This window comes from Panthera tigris, chromosome D4, assembly GCF_018350195.1.
Source record: "Panthera tigris isolate Pti1 chromosome D4, P.tigris_Pti1_mat1.1, whole genome shotgun sequence".
Lineage (NCBI taxonomy): Eukaryota > Metazoa > Chordata > Mammalia > Carnivora > Felidae > Panthera > Panthera tigris.
This window is the reverse complement of record NC_056672.1, coordinates 28,321,314-28,340,371: the sequence shown is the minus strand read 5'-3', so window position 1 is coordinate 28,340,371 and position 19,058 is coordinate 28,321,314. Positions and strand designations below refer to the sequence as shown.

Below are 19,058 nucleotides of genomic sequence, written 5' to 3'. Positions count from 1 at the left end.
TCAGGATATTGGAACCAAATTGTCCTGTGCTTAAGAAAAAAAAGGTAAAATTGAAATCACAATTACCCTGAAACCTTATAGAAAGGAAAAAAAAATTACATTCTTTCTCTGTCCCTTAAAGTTATAACTCTTATTACCTTCAAAACGCAGCCCATAATCACCTGAGCCTGAAGGGGAAAAAGGGGGGTGGGGGAAGAAGCCTTTTTATAATACAAACTTCAAAAGGGCTTGTCTGGGAGCAAGAATTCCTTTTTCCTCAAAGGTCCTTCTAATTGGACTATGAGTCAAATTGACATGGAACAGTTCAACAGAAGAAAATCAAGTAGAATAGCATAAGTATGGGGATACACACAGATACAAATTCCAAAGACAGACAAAATAAGGCATATAGGTCATTCTGAGCTAAGGAGAAGGAGGTAGGGGACTGGGACTTCAAAGGGAAGGAATGCACTTCACAAGAAAACAAAGAGTAAGTATTTGGTAAAGAAATGTGTGCCCTGCTATATAGATGGGTTACTTAGATAAAATTTGTCTCTGGTAATAACCTTTATTCTGGAAAGATCCTACAATTTAGATTCCTCTATGTAGTTAAGGGAGAGGCAAAAGTTTCTCTTGAGCCCACAAGGTCTCAGTTGTCTTTGGCTCAAAATAATTCACAGGCAGAAGTGGCTCATTTGGGGCAACCTGCTCTCAGCCCCTGTGGGCTCTTGGGCCCAGGCTCTAACACCTTTGAGAAGAAGCCACTATGTCCTAAGAAGTCCATCTTGGGGGGGAAAAAAAAACTTTATGCCTTTGTGATGCAAATTTTCCACTCCCTTTTCTAGAACCCAAGAGCCATTCTTTAAAATGCAAATTTTAGGGGGTGCCTGGATGGCTCAGTTGGTGGAGCTCAGATCATGATCTCATAGCTCTTGAGTGAGTTTGAGTCCTGCTTTGAGAGCCCAAGGAGACTGCTTCAGGTTCTGTGTCTGCCTCTCTCTCTGTCCCTCCCCTGCTTGCTCTCTCTCTCTCTCTTTCTTAAAAATAAACATTTAAAAAAATAAATAAATAAATAAAATGCAAATTTTAGGAGAAAGTTTCTCATCAGAGGGGAAAAAAACAGGGGGAGGTATTTGGAAACTGGGCCTATAATGTCCTTTCCATAAATATTAGTAAAAATACTATAATATTTTTAGTTATATCCATGTGTACATATCTGTGTCCATATGTATGTTGTAAATGTGAGATATTTGCTCTACTTCCAGATGGTATTGCTGAAATTAATTTGTAAAAGAGCTCTATTTAGTTGGTTTAAAGGCAAGCACTGTGAAGACTGGGCAATCTAAAAACTCAGAAAGCTAGAAACTCATCCAAATGTTTTCCAAGTTTGTGTGATCTGAAAACTTATTTGATATTAAGGCTAACTTAAGGTTGTTGGTATAAATAACGTAGACATGTCTTCAAAGTTATGGCCATTAAAATTAAAACTTTTATTCTGCCTGTGTTCACTGAGAGTTCAAATAAGTTCATGCTATCTCTGTTGCCAAATTTATCAGAAACAAACCTACTTAGAACAATGATTGACTTTGTCTAATGTCTCATGAAGTTTTAGGGTAGTCTAAACAATTGTTAAGAATAGGTAAGTTGAAAAGATGTGAATAAAAAAAGAAGTGTTTAGGTAAATTTTACAAATAGTTTCCTCAAATCCTTTTGGTAACCTAAACCACATTTGGCTAAGTAACGAGTTAGGTTGAATTCATTGAATATCTAGATTATTTCCAAATAAGATAAAATAACAAACCATTAAGCATTAAACATAGGATTATATACTTTTGTCTTATTACTGAGAAATTAATGATAAACTTGGGTATGTCAGCAAAACATGTTTTGTGCTTTATGAAAAGGTAGTACTATGAAGAAACATCTTTCTAAATTAGAAAATGTATTATAAAATGTATTTGCCAATTTAAGGAATTTCAACGTAACAGTTCACAATTGCTTACTATTTAGTTTTCACCAGAAACTGAATTTTCTAAGAGTTAAGAATTCTAATAAATGTCATTAGGACTACTAAAAGTAACAAGGGAAACAGCAGTATGCAAAGAAATGAAGATGTGTTTTTGGTAAGAAAAAGATTTAAGGAATAAAACAACATTTTTGTTGAGGGAAAAGAAAATAATTTTGCCCTAAAGTGAAGCTAATTTTTTACAGAGGGAAAGCTAAGGACAAAATTTAAAGGTAAAAAAGAAAGTTGGGGTGCTTGGGTGGCTCAGTCGGTTAAGCATCTGACTTCGGCCCTGGTCATGATCTCCCGGTTTGTGACTTTGAGCCCCACATCGAACTCTCTGCTGACAGCCTAGAGCCTGCTTCAGATTCTGTCTTCCCCTCTCTCTGTCCCTCCTCTGCTCATGCTGTGTTTCTGTGTCTCTCAATAATTAATAAATGTTTACAAAAATTTTTAAAAAGTTGTAAAATTTTATGGAAAAAAAACCTTTGGAAAATGATTTTATGAGTGATCAGTAGTAGCTAAGACTAGAATAAATTTATTCAAAATGTGTTTTAACATCAAAACCCTGAAGCAAAATTAGAATTTGTTTTTTCTCTCTGTTAAAAGAAAAAAAGTTTTCTTAGATTATGGGCTCAGGTTTTTATTAGAAATTGTGAACAAAGTTGCTGTTTTTACCTTTAATGTAATCAGCTTAGAAAAACAAAGATTCTCAAAAAAAATTTAAAAAAAAGTGGGGGGGCGCCTGGGTGGCTCAGTTGGTTGGGTGTCTGACTTCGGCTCAGGTCATGATCTTGCGGTCCGTGAGTTCCAGCCCCGCGTGGGGCTCTGTGCTGACAGCTCAGAGCCTGGAGCCTGTTTCAGATTCTGTGTCTCCCTCTCTCTCTGACCCTCCCCCGTTCATGCTCTGTCTCTCTCTGTCTCAAAAATAAATAAACGTTAAAAAAAAAGAAAAACAAAGATTTTCTTTTGTCTTTAGCAAAACTTTGATTATTCAAGAAGACTGAGTCTTAATATTAAGAGCTAAATTTTGTTTACAACTATATAACCTTCTGCATTTGCCTTTAAAATGGTTTATTGTCACTTGAGTTAAATAAATAAATATTGTTTCATAATGATCTGTGATCCAATTTAATGAAATGTCAAACCTTTTGATATTTTTTGACATACTTCCTAAAGTCAAATTCTAAAAATAAAGTCTTTTGACCACGATTTAACTGAAATAGTCCAGAGGGCCTATAGAACATTCCAGAAGATTTGGGTGTCCTTATAAAAGAAGATATTACCCTAATTAGGCTTATTTGTTATGCTAAATTATATGAGAAACATTGTCAAATAAGTGATACTAACACTCAAATTACATTTGTGTAGATACAACTTATTAAAATGAGTGTTCTAGAAATTGTGTAAAACTCCTTGGAATCTGGTATGTCTTGGTATGTTTTTACCTAAAAGTGTTGTGTATTACACAAATAACCAAATTTTCTCGTCAACTCCGTTGTAATGATCTCTCATCAGATCTTTAGCCAGGGCCATTTTTAAGTCTCTTGTCATTTATAAACAGTTATACTTTTACTCAGATGCTTTTACAAAAGCTTCCTGCAAATATTCTTCATCTTCAGAGAAATTCATGAAAAGAATTTTTGACAAATACAGGCTTCTGATAACCTTAAGATCATAAAACTGAACTGGGTAAGAAATTCCATAACTAATGGAAAAACTGGATTCAAGCAGAACAAGAATTAATAACATGGGACTGAATGAATGGAGGAAAATTATAATTTTTATGACATTAATGTTTGAAACATTGCTGATTTTAAAAATGTCTTGTTTTTCCAAATTGAAGAAAACTTTTTCTTTTAGGCTGACAGCAGTTTGACAAAATATACTTTGTGAACAAATTAAAATGTTTCTTTTTCTCCCTCTAGGACTCAGAGAGTCAAAGTGAGTCTTCTTATATTTTCATGGCAATGTATTTACTTGCATAAGTTCAATAAGAATGTTTTCTCTTTGTAACAGGACACCATTGAAAACACTGGTTATATCACCAAGGTTTTGACTAAAATCCGTATTTGCGAGACATGCACCCACTCAAGTATAACCAGACTTCTTTAAATAAGTACGGTTGACTTTATGGATCCTATAAAGCCCCTTGAAGATGTCAGCCCAGTACCTTGCTTACAGAGTTCCCAGAAGCCTTATCAGGTCCAGAGGGCCTATGGAACATTCCAGAAGATTTTGGTGTCCTTATAAAAGAAGACATTACCCTAATTAGGCTTATTTGTCCTTGTTATTGACCTTATAGAAGGTCACTTCCTGGCAAGTGCAGGAATTGCAGGATATTTTGGGCACCTGGAGAAGAGAGGCATTTATCCAAATCTATAGGTATTGCAGGTGAACTCTGATAGAAAGTATTTGGCTTGGCTTCTGCTTCAAGAGGCTTTTAAAAGTCTAATCTAGAAATTCCTTATAAAAAAATTCCAACAAAGCAGATTTAAAGGAACCTAAAGGATCCATTGCTCTTTTGCCATACTTATATAAACGATCAGGCCAAGTTTACTGAAACTAGACTCACTTTGCAAACAAATTAGTCTCAATTTGGCTATCTTTGGTAAAAAAAAAAAATGAGGGTGATTATAGAAAGAAAAATTGAGTTCCAATAACACACCTGGGTAAATATTAGATTCCAAACTAGAGTTGATCCTGATTTCTCTCTCTCTCTCTTTTTTTTTTCTTTCAACGTTTTTTTTTTTTTTAATTTATTTTTGGGACAGAGAGAGACATAGCATGAACGGGGGAGGGGCAGAGAGAGAGGGAGACACAGAATCAGAAACAGGCTCCAGGCTCCGAGCCATCAGCCCAGAGCCTGACGCGGGGCTCGAACTCACGGACCGTGAGATCGTGACCTGGCTGAAGTCGGACGCTCAACCGACTGCGCCACCCAGGCGCCCCTCTCTCTCTCTTTTTAAGTTTATTTATTTATTTTGAGAGAGACAGAGAGAGTGCAAGCTGGGAAGGGGCAGAGAAAGAGGGCGAATCCTAAACAACTTCTGCACTGTTAGCACAGGGTCCAAGCGGGGCTGGAACTCAAGAAACCCTGAGATCATGCCCTGAGCCAAAATCAAGAGTTAGATACTTGGCTGACTGAGCCACCCAGGTGCCCCAATCCTGCTACCTCCAGTTTCTGGAAGCAGCTCTCAAACTACTTTTTGATTATTCTCCCTGCTTTCTAACTTGGAATCATTTGAAACCAAAGCTGCCCTTTTTCTTGAAGCCCAGAAAACTAATACAAACAACTAGATATAAACTTCAGAGAGATCACAACAGCTCATGTATAGACACACTCCATGCCTGTCGCTCTGTGGGCTAGACATTTGAACTGCTACCAGGTAAAATCTGTCAGACTGCCACTGCCTGTCCTCACCGTATCTGATGGTGTTTCCTCCCTGACATGTAGACTTTTTGACTGGCTGGGTCTAAGAACTCAGAAACTGGTTTATACTTTGATCCAGTGATTAACCACTGTTTTTCTTTTGTTTCTATTGCGATGCCTCTGATTTAGTACCTGATTGCTTAAACCATAGCCCTAACTTTGAAAACACCTACCTCATTGCCTTCTAAAATATTGAACTAAAGTGACCTTCTATCATAACTGACTTAAGATGCTGGGTAAATGAAAAGGAATGAGGGGCACCTGGGTGGCTCAGTCTGTTAAGTGTCCGACTTTGGCTCAGGGCATGATCTCACTGTTCATGGGTTCAAGACCTGCCTCAAGACTCTGTGCTGACAGTTTGGAGCTCGTACCTGCTTCCGATTCTCTGTCTCCCTCTCTCTCTGCCTCTCTCCCTCTCAAAAATAAGTAAACGTTAAAAAAGATTTAAAGAAGGAATGACACCAGCTCAACTTTGCATGTGTAAAACTTCCAGGGAAGTTTCAGAGGGGGAACTGTAGGGGTCAAGGCAGGCTGCCCCAAGATGGGCCACTTTGGCATATTGATTATTTTAAATAAAGTTATTTAACAGACAGCCTGTGCAAGGAAGGGCACTCACTTCCCCCTCTGTTCCCCTAAAGGTAGTAAATATATCTGTCATGTAAAAAGTGCCTTCCTTTTACCAAGAGGTTGACAGAGATGACCAGAGATGGGAAATTTAGAGCCAAGAAGGCTGTTATAAATAGCCCTGTTACTTTTTACCAATTTACCACCAGCCCCAATTTTTTTCAGAATTCCCTACTAATTGAAGCTCCCAGAGTTAAGTTTTTTATTTTTTATCCTGTATTTTTATCCTGACAGATTTATTGTCTTTGTTTACATTAATGCATATGGGATTGGTTGGTAGGGTTAGAACTAGGCAAAAAGTCCATTTATGTCCATTCTCACAGGCAGCAGGTGCTTTGTCTTTTAGCTGAGGTCAGCAACAATTCTGAGAATTTGAGTCAGAAGACATGCATAAGTCTCAGTTTCCTTACCGCTCCTGTTCCATTTGAAAGCTAGTCTTCTAGCCTAGCTAAGAAGACTCCATTTTGAATCTTCTTTTACACTAACCACATTGCAGGTGTTCGTTAGTCACATGAAGTAGTAGCTACTGTCTTACACCACAGACTACAAAACATACCCATCATCACAGGAAGTTCTATTGGATGGTCCTGCTCTAAAAAAATCTGTTTCTGTCTAAAAATTGGCAGCAGTGGGATTCTTAAATCACTGTATTCCCATAAACCAAAGAGGTCAAATGCATTTTTGGATAACAAACTCTTTAAGGACAGGGCCTGGGTTGCTGAGAATGACCTTATAGAACCCCTAAATGCCTTACCTTCTGCAAAGTCTTTAATGTTTTTTGATGATGGTGTTGGCTCCCCAAAGTAGACTCTCTGGCCCCAATTCAAGTATTAGGAATGACCAGGGAATTATTCCAGGGGACTGGAACTAAAGCATAGAGGCCAATGGAGTCCCAAATGCTCATTCTGCCATATTGGGTACCCCTGGGTCAAGCATGATGAGAGCCTTTCCTTGTCCAGTGGAAAGAGCCACCAGGTTGTACTACACGGAGGGCATAACCCATTGACTGATATTGCATCCTGGCTACAGGACTTTTTTTTTTTTTCAAAGACTCATCCTCTGAGGTCTGCAGAAGAGGAAAGAGGAACATGGTGTGTTATTGTCTCTGGACAGAACCCTTTGCCAGAGGCGTGGGCTTCAGATCTACTTGGACCACTGAAGGAAGTGCAGTTCTCAGGATTTTGAGCTGAAGGTCATGCATCTGGAGGGAATGAGCTGCCATGTTAACAAATGGTTCTACCTGAGCCATTTTGCAAAGGCCATTCTTGGACTTCTCCCTTGTTTCTGAACACATTTGTCTGCATCCTGCCAAGAAATCACCTAAGATGCTAAAACCATAGCCTCTCTTCATAGTTGTAAGCCATGCTCCTTAACTGTTATAACAACCAAGGTCATTAAGCTCTGATTTTGTGCCGTATCTCATTGTACGTACTCACCAGCCCTCTGAGGGAAATATCTTTATCATCTCCATTGTGTAGATGAAACACTCAGAGTCTGAATGTTTAGATAACTCACCCAACATCAAGAGGCCTCAGAGGTGGAGTCAAGCCCAGGCAGCCTGGCCCAGGGCTCTTCCCTGTTCCACATGCTGTACCTTGAACACCTAGTCCTTGCCTGCCCCTCACCTCCATCTTCATACCCCCCCCCACACTGAGCCCATGTCTACAGTTTGGAACATTTTCTTCAGAAAGCCTCTCCCTTCGCCATGGCAGCAGTGCAGGTATGAGTGCGAATTCAGAGAGACAGGACAGGTGGGGATGCTTAGGAAGGAGCAGTGAACATTCTCAATGGAGGGACAGAGCTGCAACTGACACTCTATTTCAAAACTCACTTTCCCCAATACCTCTTGAAGGTTCCTTTTCCTCCCTACCTCCTTGTGCTCTAAAAAGCAAGTAAATCAAAACTTATGAGTCTGGAAAAATGAGTAGCAAACTTCTGGCCTTGGCTGTCAGGAGCTGAGTTGGGGTCGGGGTGGAGAGGAGTTCTTTCCCCACTTTCATCTGGGCTTCTGACTACCCAGCAAAGCCGTCAGGGATGGGGGAGAATTCTGGACAAACATTCGGGCAGGCTCTGTACCCTTATATGGCAGATGTGAGGGAGCTTTGAAGGAGAGGTGAGCGAGCAGACTTCAGTCAAGTTTTCAAATCAGAAAATGAAAATGGATTCAGCTTCACAGACCAGAGCCCATGGCTATGACATCTGTGACAAGTTGAGGCTCCAAGCTCACGCTTCTTAGCCCCCCATACCCAAGGAGTATAGTGCTCCATGTGCAAGGGTTAAATACAAACTGCTGGCCTCACTGCTTCTGAGTCATTCAAGTTCCTGTGTCTTGTTTGCTAGCACAGCTACCTCAGCTGTTTAATTAGATGCTCTGTTCTGATTTCCTGCTGAGCAGAAAATTCCAGAGAATTACAAAATGATGGAGGTGAGCAAAATACCTTTAAAATTTTGAGGACATACTGGTGATTATGTAAATAGGAAACAGAACAATGCCCTTCTCAATAATGTCATGGAATAAGGGGCCAGTCTGCTCTCTGCTAGCAATACCCTAAAAAGTTCATTGTAAAACCTAATCTTACCTTTCTTTAAGTGGCATGTTCCCTTTAATAATCTGTTATTTTCACAATGTTGCATTCTTTCTAATAGGTTTTTTTTGGTGCAACTAATTACATTTTTATCTGACTTGGGTGTATTCAAAAAATTGGCTTTATTTTCAGATTTCTGAAGAACCAGGCCCCAGAGCAGATTCTTAAAGTGGACCAGCAGCATCAGTATCCCCAGGAATCTTGTCAGGAGCACAAATACTTGTCCCCCTCCCCCCCCCCCCCCAATCTGGCCAGGCCTACAGAATCAGAAACTCTGGGCCTCCAGAGTCAGGATTCCAGGTGATTCTAAGACATGCTACTGTGGGAACCACAGCTCTAAAGCATGAGCTTGAAAGACTCTTTAGAAAAGTGGAAGGTTTTTTTTTTTTTTAATTTTTAACGTTTATTTATTATTGAGAAACAGAGAGAGACAGAGCGTGAGCAGGGGAGGGGAAGAGAGAGAGGGAGACACAGAATCCAAAGTAGGCTCCAGGCTCTGGTCTGTCAGAACAGAGCCCGATACGGGGCTCGAACTCACGAACCGTGAGATCATTACCTGAGCTGAAGTCAGATGCCTAACCGACTGAGCCACCCAGGTGCCCCAGAAAAGTGGAAGGTTTTTAATTAAAATCTTTAGTCTTCACCATTGATGCTTCTGAAACAGCTCCATTCAACCATCAGAAAGACCACATTTTCTGTGTATGAAACCAGGGTTCCTTCCCACTGATTTCTCCTTGACCGGAGTTCTGTCCTTCCTCTGAGCTATGATCCTGCAGTCTCTCTGCACAGGGTGGCACCCTCTCCATGGCCCTCTGGCCTCTGGTCCATGGCTGGAGGAGAAGCAATCCTTCCCCCTGGCTTCACTGGCTTTTAATAACAGGTAGAACTCTCTGGTCTTAAGAAATAACCAAAATTACTTTATAAATCCCAAAACGTTCCTCCAGCCACTGCCCTATCTCTGTCTTCAGGTAGATCCTGGAGTCTAGGATGCCTGTCTACAGTGACTGTCTTTCATCTCCTGCTACCACCTCAGGCTGCCAGATATGACTCCATCCACTCTATCAGGAGCACACTGTCCAGTTCTTCTGACCCTATCCCTGGGCAGTGTTGGGTCCCTTGGCTACTGTCTCCTTCTTGGCATGGGTCTCTCCTGAGCATATGTCCACTTCTTTTCTGACCTGTGATATTGTGATTTATAAGAAACATGTATTTGCTCATTCAATGACCAAAATATATTTCTAATATTTGTTTGGTCCTTGTCCACAATTTCTGGCTTACAACCCCCTAAACCCTTGGGATTTCCTATGTGTTGAGAGTGATCAATGTGTCTTTTGTTATGTTAATAAGGTGACTTTTGGAAGGAGCCTAAGGATGGAGGCTAGTTGCCAATAGAGTCAGCCATCTGTTTAGAGGGTTGGAACTTTCAGCCTCGCCCTCTGACCAGAAGGGGAGAGGTGAGGGGCTGGATGTTGAATCACTTGCCAATGACCAATGATTTAGTCAATTGTATTTATGTAATGAACCTCCTTAAAGCCCCTAAAAGAGTTTTCCAGGTTGATTAGCATGTGGAGATTTGGGGAAAGCTGGCAGGACTAGAGAGGGCAGGGGAGCTGTGTGCCCTTTCCCATAGCTTGCCCTGTGTAACCCTTCCATATGCCTATTTCAGAGTTATATTCTTTATTAAAAAACTGTGGTCTAGTCAGTAACTAAAGCTGGAAGCTGCCCTAGCAAATTAATTGAACCCAGAGAGGGCATCTTGGGAATCTTTGACTCATAGCCAGTGGGTCAGAAGCCCAGACAAGAGTCGGGGCTTGTGACTGGCATCTGAAGTGGGCAGGAAGGGCAGTCTTGTAGAACTGAGCACTAACCTGGGGGGTCTAATGCTATCTCTGCATAGGGTGTCTTTAATTGAGTTGAATTTTTGGATACCCCACTGGGGTCTGAGAATGGATTGGTGCTGTGTAAGACATTGAAACTGGGTCCAGGAGCCTTTCATGGCCTTCTTTCTAAGTGTCTACATGTGCCTTCTCATTTGCTTTTACAAACTCCTGTCTTTCCTATCTCAATGGCAGTGCAGGATGCTATGGGGATGCAAACAGTGGGAGTTAACTCAGTCTCAGGGCCAAGAGGAAAGGTCATTTAAACACCAGCAAACTATCTAGTCAAGTTGATGCTTGAGATGTGGGTTCCTTACCATGATGCTGAACACTGAAGGTACCCTGAGAGGCCATCTAGCACTCTCTGGGTGACCTTCCATCCAATCTAAGCTGGACTCTGCCCCCCCCCGAACCACAAGGCTTCACATACAGAGGCTCCTGACCAGACCTGAGAGTCAGCTTGCCTCATCACTGAACCAACAAGGAATAAGCACCTAGAGCTCATACTTTCAAATCAAACCCCAAAATATCTAAATCAAAGATGCACCAGGACAACATCAGGCTTAACCCAGGGATTCAAAGTGACTCAACATCAGACAATCCACTGAAGTCTTGCATTAGAGTAAGGCAACAGTGGTAGGGATGTAGAGGCTAGAATGTGCCATCAGAGGATGCCATGCTCTCCTTTCTTACTGCAGCCTTGGGCAGGGTGGCTCGTACAACCCAATGCAGAGTTCAGGGTGAGTATAATTCAGGACCCAGGATTGTTCCTCAGTTAACTATGGCTTGGTAGCAGTAATAGAAGCAGCAGAATTTTAATATGTACTTGACATTTTCAGTCTTCCAAAAGGAAACATCAATTTTCTTTTTCAAGAAACATTCTGATTTTAACCAATGGGCTATTAATGCTTTATTAGAGACGTTATCTGAAATGTGCACCTCAAAGATTCCAACTGAAATCTTCAAAATCTCTTAGGAATACCTTAATTTGGTGAGTGTACAGCACCTGGTCTAAAGACTGCAAAGCCATGAGGATAAGGTTTTGCTGGAAACAGAGGTGAGAGACAGCACCTTTGGTCATGGTGTGTGTTGCTTTGATGAATGTGGTGAACACTCAGGGGAAGACCCATGCACCATTCATATGCCTCTTTCCTCAAGCTGAGGCCCTGGGTCCCTTCAAGTGAAATCCCAAAACAGGGAGCTGGGAAGAGCTTGGGACTCCCCCACTCCATTCTCAGAGGCCACATATCAAAGATTTGAGGACATTGGTGGAATGGTGCCTGAGTGACCATCCTTCCATAAGCAGGGGATGGAAGAACTTTTGGGATCTCTAGCCTGTGATCAGAGAACCCCTTTCTTCTTGGTTTCTCATTTCTTCCTGATCAGCTTCCCAGGGTAAATGCTTGGGTCTGTCTGAGGGGGAGTCCAGGAGTTCTTTCCATTTTCTAGCATCCCCCAAAGCACAGGGAAGGTGGGACCATTCACTGGTTTTCATTGTACTTTGGGCACATGGACTTCAGCAAGCTCATAGGTACAAAGAACAGACCGGTGGTTGCTAGAAGTGAGGAGTGGGGTGTGGGAGAAATGGGTGAAGGGTATTAAAAGGAAAAAAGAAAAAAAATAATGCTGTCACCTGTTTAATTATTTTGTCCAAATCAACTTTAGTTCAAATTGGTATAGTTTTGAGAGTGGAAAAAAACATGAAAATAATTCCAATAATATAAATTTTGAAATATTCACTAACACTAGTTTCAATTATTATGGTATACATAGAAAATATAATATTTCATACAAAATACTTATAAAAATAAAATTATTTTATATATTTTAATATATATGTGTGTGTATATATATATATATATATATATATATGCTTTAAAGGAAAATGAAACACTTATAATGGTTACCCAAGCATTAAAAATAATATAAACACAGTAATTATTTCTGTTATATATTCACACAATTTCGCATTTCCTTAGCTATCTTATCTCATAGCTTATCACTGCTATTATTTCTAAGGAATATGTTTTTTCTCAATATTGACTTTGTTTTAATTTTTCATCAGACTGCCTAGAATATTTCTCAAAATTTACATTTTTTGGTCAATAAATTTGAAATTCTTGGTACTCCCAATTGACATTTCTATGAAGAACACAATATTGGAGAAAATATATGGGAAAATATTCTGTCTACGAGTGCTGAGGGATGTGTGCTCAGAGCAAATTCTGCTAAATGCAGGATGGTCTGCATTTTATTTTTTCATATGTAAATGTGGAAATATTTGAGCTCAAAACAGATGTAGGTATACATCATCATGATTCCTGGGAAGAGGTGAAAATACCAACATGAGGAGGAGTTTGGAAGAAGTGGATTCCAACCCTCATGGATGACTTTGAGGGGCTCAAGGCTCCAGTGGGAGGAAGACACTACAGGTGGAGTGGAATGAGCAAGGGAACTAGGATTAGAAGTGGAGCCTGGAAATGGGACTCAATGGCTTCAATCTCATGGTAGAACTTGAACGGATGAAGAGTTGCTTCTTATAGATGAAGAAAGAACATGGTTTCTTGAGATGGAAAAGCATCTTGACCTCCTGGTGAAGATGCTGTAAAGATTGTTGAAATGGCAACACAAGATTTAGGATATTACATATCTTGAGTTGATAAAGCAGATATAGGGTTTGAGAGGACTGACTCTAAAATTGAAAGAAGTTTTACTGTGGGTAAACTGCTAACAAACAGCATTGCGTGTGGCAGAGGAGTCATTCATGAGAAAAGAGTCAATTGCAGCAAACTTCATTGTCGTCTTATTTTAAGAAACTGCCTCTGCCACCCCAACCTTTAGCATCCACCACCCTGACCAGTCAGCAGCCATCAACACTGAAGCAAGACCCTCCACCAGCAGAAAGGTCACACTTGCTGAAAGCTCAGATGATGGGTAGCACTTTGTAGCAATGAAGTATTTTTTAATTAATGTCTGTACATTTTTTTAAAGATCATAAATACTATTGCACATTTAATAGACTATAGTGTAGTGTCAACATGACTTTTATATGCACTGGGAAACCAAAAAGTTCATTTGACTCACTTCATTGTGATATTGCCTTATTGCAGTGGTCTGGAACTGAAGTGGCAGTATCTCTGTGGATGCCTGTGCTGTCTTTTGCCTCCATTCAGAATGACCACCTTCAACATACTTTTACAGTTAAAACTTGTCAGTGAGCTGACTTTGGCTTTATTCTTTTGAATGGGTGACCAAAATTTCTCTTATCTCTCTTCTTTATCTATAAAATGAAAATACACTTATCTGACCTGAGTTGTGAGAAAAACGTCTAAAAAATGTAGTTATCACAGTGTTAGATCCACAGTTGATAGCATCTGATCACTAACTGTATTCCAATGTGCCTTTATGACACACGTCCTCCCCATCTTATAATGACATCAATTAACTGGAGGTGGACATCTTTTTCTTTGCTGAATATGCGTATACTTGTTTTTGTCAGCTGGACCACTGTGAGCTCATTGTTTTAGTCAAACCAATTAAGGACGATTTGAGGGGGGACATGAGTCCACATGATTGTCTAGAAGTTTTTGTTCTGCTAAAAACAAGATATAATCATCAAGAAAACTTCAGAATAGAAGCCATCAGCTTGGAAAACAAAAGCAAAACAAACAAGATCACAGTGTGCCCAGCTGGTGTGGGCAGGGCCAGTGAGGCCAAACCCCAGGGCTTTAGATGGGTGGCCTTAAAGCCACTGCCCAACATCAGAGATCCCTGGGACTACACCTTCTGACAGCATCTGCACAGCTACATGATCAGGTGAGCAACCCGGTGGGGCTGGTACAATCTTTGGGTAAGTACTTGGGAGAATAAATTCAAGGATTTTACTCCATCATAGTGATTTTAACATCTAGAAGAAAGGAGGATGGATTTTTAGACAGATAAGTCTAATCAGATACTCATTTCTTTTTCCTTCCTAGGTTTTGAAACATGTATCCTTTTGTCTTCCTGATCGCCCTTTGCTTGGGAATAGCCTCAGCTACTATAGAGCTTGATCAAAGTTTAGATGCACAATGGATTCACTGGAAGGCAACACATGGGAAGCAATATGGAATGGTTGGTAACATCCAAACTATCCAGGGGACCCAAAGAGAATGTCCGTGCTGGTGGTAGTTCGTAGCACAGAGTAGCATCTTGAGGCTGCTCTTCCTAAGGCAGTAAGCTGGGCATCGTGACTGCGCACAGTGTGGGCATATGTCCTGCTGTGTGGTTGCTGGAGAACAGCTCCCAGAAGCATCAAGCCATCCCTGGCTGTGATTTCTTCTCCCCTCTGTGAGCACATCCACTTGGCGCAGGTCAGTAGGTTTTAAACAGAAATAAAGATGATAAGTCATATGTTTGCCTCTAGAATGAGGGCTGGAGGAAAGCAGTGTGGGAGAAGAATATGAAAATGATTGAACAGCACAATCGAGAACAAAGCCAAGGGAAACACAGCTTCACGATGGCAATGAATGGCTTTGGTGACATGGTGAGTGTGGCACGGATTGCTGAATGTTTTGTTCTCTCTCTCCTCAGTACTTTGCCAAAAAAATCTTATGCTTGTCAACATTCTACTTTCTTTTCCTTGAAGACCAATGAAGAATTCAGACACATGATGAATGGCCTTAAAATCGAGAAGGATGAGAAAGGGAAAATGTTTAAAATACCTTTCTTTGCTGATATCTATGTACCTGTGGACAGGAGACAGACACCTGCTGTAAGTCCTGTGAGTATCAAGGATGACCAATCATCAGGTCTCTCTCCAAGAAGAAAGCCAAAAAGAAAGTGTCCCCCTTGCTATGGTTTCCTGTTGTGGAAACCATCTACCATGTTAACTATATTTTAAAAGAGTTTTCAGATCCATAGACTGCTGTCAGTCTTGCTATTGGTTTTGTAGACTGAGACCTTGATAATTTGTTTTCAGGGTCGGTGTGCTTCTGGCTGGGCTTTTAGTGCAACTGGTGCCCTTGAAGGACAGATGTTCCGGAAAACTGGCAAACGTGTTTCCCTGAGTGTGCAGAACCTCCTGGACTGCTCTTGGCCTCAAGGCAATGAGGGCTGCAATGGTGGTCTAATGAGCAATGCCTTCCAGTATGTTAAGAACAATGGAGGCCTGGACACAGAGGAATCCTATCCATATGTTGCAAGAGTGAGTGGAGCTCCTCACTTGTCACCATTCCAGCTCTGCCCTTAGAGCTGAATGCTTTTGAAGAAAACAGACACCATATTTAACATTCGCATTTTCAATTGTAGACTATCTGCAGCCTGTCAGGACTGTCATTAAACGGTATTAGGCTGGCATAGTTCTCTGCTTAGATGGTTACCACATAGCTGCTTTTATTTCTACATCACATGGAGATATGCATGCCTTTCTATATAGGGTACAGATTTCTCCAAGGTGAAAAACTTCTTATGGACAGGTAGACCACGAGTGTTTCATTGAATCCAGACCAATTAGCTTTGCTTTTTTTTAAAGTTTATTTATTTATTAATTTTGAGAGCAAGAAAGACAGAGCATGAAAGGGGGAGGGGTACAGAGAGAGAGAGAGGGAGAGGGAGAGAATCCCAAGCAGGCTCCATGCTCCGTGCAGAGCATGGGGCTTCATCTCACAACTGTGAGATCATGACCTGAGCCGAAATCAAGAGTTGGATACTTAACCGACTGAGCCACCCAGGGCCCCTCACACCAGTTAGTTTTTCAATTTCAAAACAATAAATACCCTTTCACCTCCTGGGTTGCTTCACAACAAACTTGACTTGGAAATCTTTTACCTGTAAGCTGCCTTGAAGTCATGTTCCCCAGGAAGTGGATGGTTGTAATCAAGTTTCTTTTCCCTTACCATTCAAAGGATGGACCCTGCAAATACAGGCCTGAGCATTCTGCTGCCAATGTCACCGCCTTCGAGAACATCCCTCAGCAGGAGGAGGCCCTTATGATGGCAGTGGCAAATATGGGGCCTATCTCGGCTGCTATAGATGCAAGCCTGGATACCTTCCGCTTCTATAAAGAAGGTAAGCATTTGTCGATGTAGAAATTTAGGTAGAAAAATTGGAAAACCACCCTAAGAAACAGCAAGAGTGACACTTTGGTATGTAGAACTCAATGTAGAATTTAGGGGTGTGTGGACTTAACATAGTTGTTCATTCTGTACATGTAATATTTATGCCTGCTCTTTCCATATACCATGACTTGACATATCCCCATGAGGATAAGTATATCATAAATATATTTAAATGGTTACATAATTTGATTGGTATGGCTTACTTTACTTTTTTCTAAATATTAAAAATTTTTTTAACGTTTATTTATTTTTGAGACAGAGACAGACAGAGCATGAACAGGGGAGGGGGAGAGAGAGAGGGAGACACAGAATCTGAAACAGGCTCCAGGCTCTGAGCTGTCAGCACAGAGCCCGACGCGGGGCTTGAACTCACGGACTGTGAGATCATGACCTGAGCCGAAGTCGGACACTTAACTGACCAAGCCACCCAGGCGCCCCGTACTTTTTTCTAAATATTAGACCTTGATAACTTTTAAAGAATTTTGCTACTGAAATTAACAGTGGAAAGTAGCCCTTGGCTCAAGTAATTTTATGTTCTCTGCTGTTTCCCTAGGTTGACATCCTACAAGTAGAATAATAAGGTTTCAGTGGGTGATTTTTTTAATGACCCTTGACTATTATTTTCAAAAGGGATTGTGACAGTTAGTATTTCTCCTGGTGTGAGATGAGGGCCTAAATCCCCACCCCTTCCCACTAAACAAAAATATCTGACGTTTAAAGCTCATCTGAATTCATATCAATATCACAACTGAATTTTGAAATGCCTCCCCTACTGTGGTTGATAGGCTGGGTTACTATGACATGTCACGTGGGAATCCTCACCCCAGCATTGAATATTACTCCCCAGGCATTTATTATGATCCAAAGTGCAGCAGTGAAGACCTGAATCACGGTGTTCTGGTGGTTGGCTATGGCTTTCAAGGAAAAGAATCCGATAACCAAAAATATTGGTTTGTCAAGAACAGGTATGAAAATCCAGGAATACGTACTTTTGAATTTGAAAAAGGAATGTTTTTTGGAACCAGTGTTTGGACGCAGGTCCCCCAACCCTTGAGCACACTTCTGAAATCCCAGCAGTGTTTACCCCATCTAGGGGGGAACACAGACATAGTCATATAATGACAACGTTAAGATATTGCCTCACCTGCTAGAGTCCTAATATAGTTTTGGTACCACTGTATTTCTAAATTGGAATTTTAAAAAATTTCTATAACACATCTGGGTCCCAAAATTTTCCTTTTCCTGCTCACATTGCAGTTTTGTGAAAGGTCTGGGGATAGAATTCTGTGCTGGGTTAGAACTCAACCATGAACAAGAACGGCCTCTCCTGATTCTTCCTAAATCTGTCCTGGTCTCTGCTGCACTGTTCAGTATCAAGTGTTATTATTCATAAAGATAAACGTGTTTTACCATTTGTAACAATTGGAAAACCCTGTCTTCTTTCAGCTGGGGTGCTGACTGGGGCATGGACGGCTACATAAAAATGGCAAAAGACCGGGACAACCATTGTGGAATCGCCACCATGGCTAGCTTTCCTATCGTGTAAGATCATGGTGATAAAGAAAGCCTTGATTGGCAACAGAATATACAGAAAATAAATTTTATTTTAAAGTCGATCACATCTTATTGTGCGGGATAAAACACTTGAATCACCGAAGATCCAAGTTGTGATTGGATTCTGTGCCCGTTCACACTAGTGATGAAACTACTTCTTTAATCCCTGCTCTAATCAGTGGTGTGTGGTTAACTTGCTTAATAACTTTTGAATTTCATGTTTTAAAAGGTTGCATGAAAGTTTTACCTTTTAAAATAAAATTTACTGTCATATGCTGAGGTGTGATTCTGTTTTTAATACATAAACTACTTTATAGTAAAAAATGCAAAGGTTTTGTGGAGAGGAAGAAATGTCCTTATTTCCTCCAGTATTCCTCCTAATTTCCTTCCTTATTTCCAAGTGGTTTAAGAATTTAATTGAGATGAAATGGGTCAATGGGAGGAAAAAAAGCCTCAAAATTTTATTATCAGGCAGGGAGGCCCAGTAATGAGTTTGAATACCGACCCCCCCCCCCCCGCCCAAAAAATGATCAAGTTGGGCAGGGTTTTGCTTTTTTTTTTTTTTTTTTGGCAGTCTTATATATTTTAGACAAAGACAATAATTTGTGAGGAATTGACAGGAAAAAGAGGTGTGTGGGAGCTTTAAATTGTAGGAATTCCAAGTGGCATCTGGGCTGAGTTTGTATATGAGTGAAAAAGTAACAAGGTTTGTTTCTACAGCTTTCTCAGCTTTGAAGCCCCATCTCTGCTGATAAGGATGTCTCTTTACGTGGTAGCACATGGAGGGGACCTTTCATATGGGCCACTCATTTCCTGCTTTCAGGAGGGGCATGTGACAGCCTGGGTGTTGTTGCACCGGTTGCATCCCAAGTAGCTTCAACTCAAGATAGTCAATATGCCATG

General features: G+C 40.7%; 1 protein-coding gene across 1 annotated transcript; it reads left to right on the top strand.

The window, feature by feature from the left end:
- The first annotated feature begins 14,490 nt into the window (after nucleotides 1–14,490).
- LOC107178968 (procathepsin L-like) lies at nucleotides 14,491–18,338 on the top strand. The gene is made up of 7 exons (XM_042963911.1): nucleotides 14,491–14,616; nucleotides 14,909–15,028; nucleotides 15,131–15,265; nucleotides 15,464–15,688; nucleotides 16,389–16,551; nucleotides 17,449–17,566; nucleotides 18,048–18,338. Exons 1-7 carry the CDS (start codon nucleotides 14,491–14,493, stop codon nucleotides 18,145–18,147), a joined length of 987 nt encoding a protein of 328 aa, XP_042819845.1. The 3' UTR covers nucleotides 18,148–18,338.
- Nucleotides 18,339–19,058: the final 720 nt, after the last annotated feature.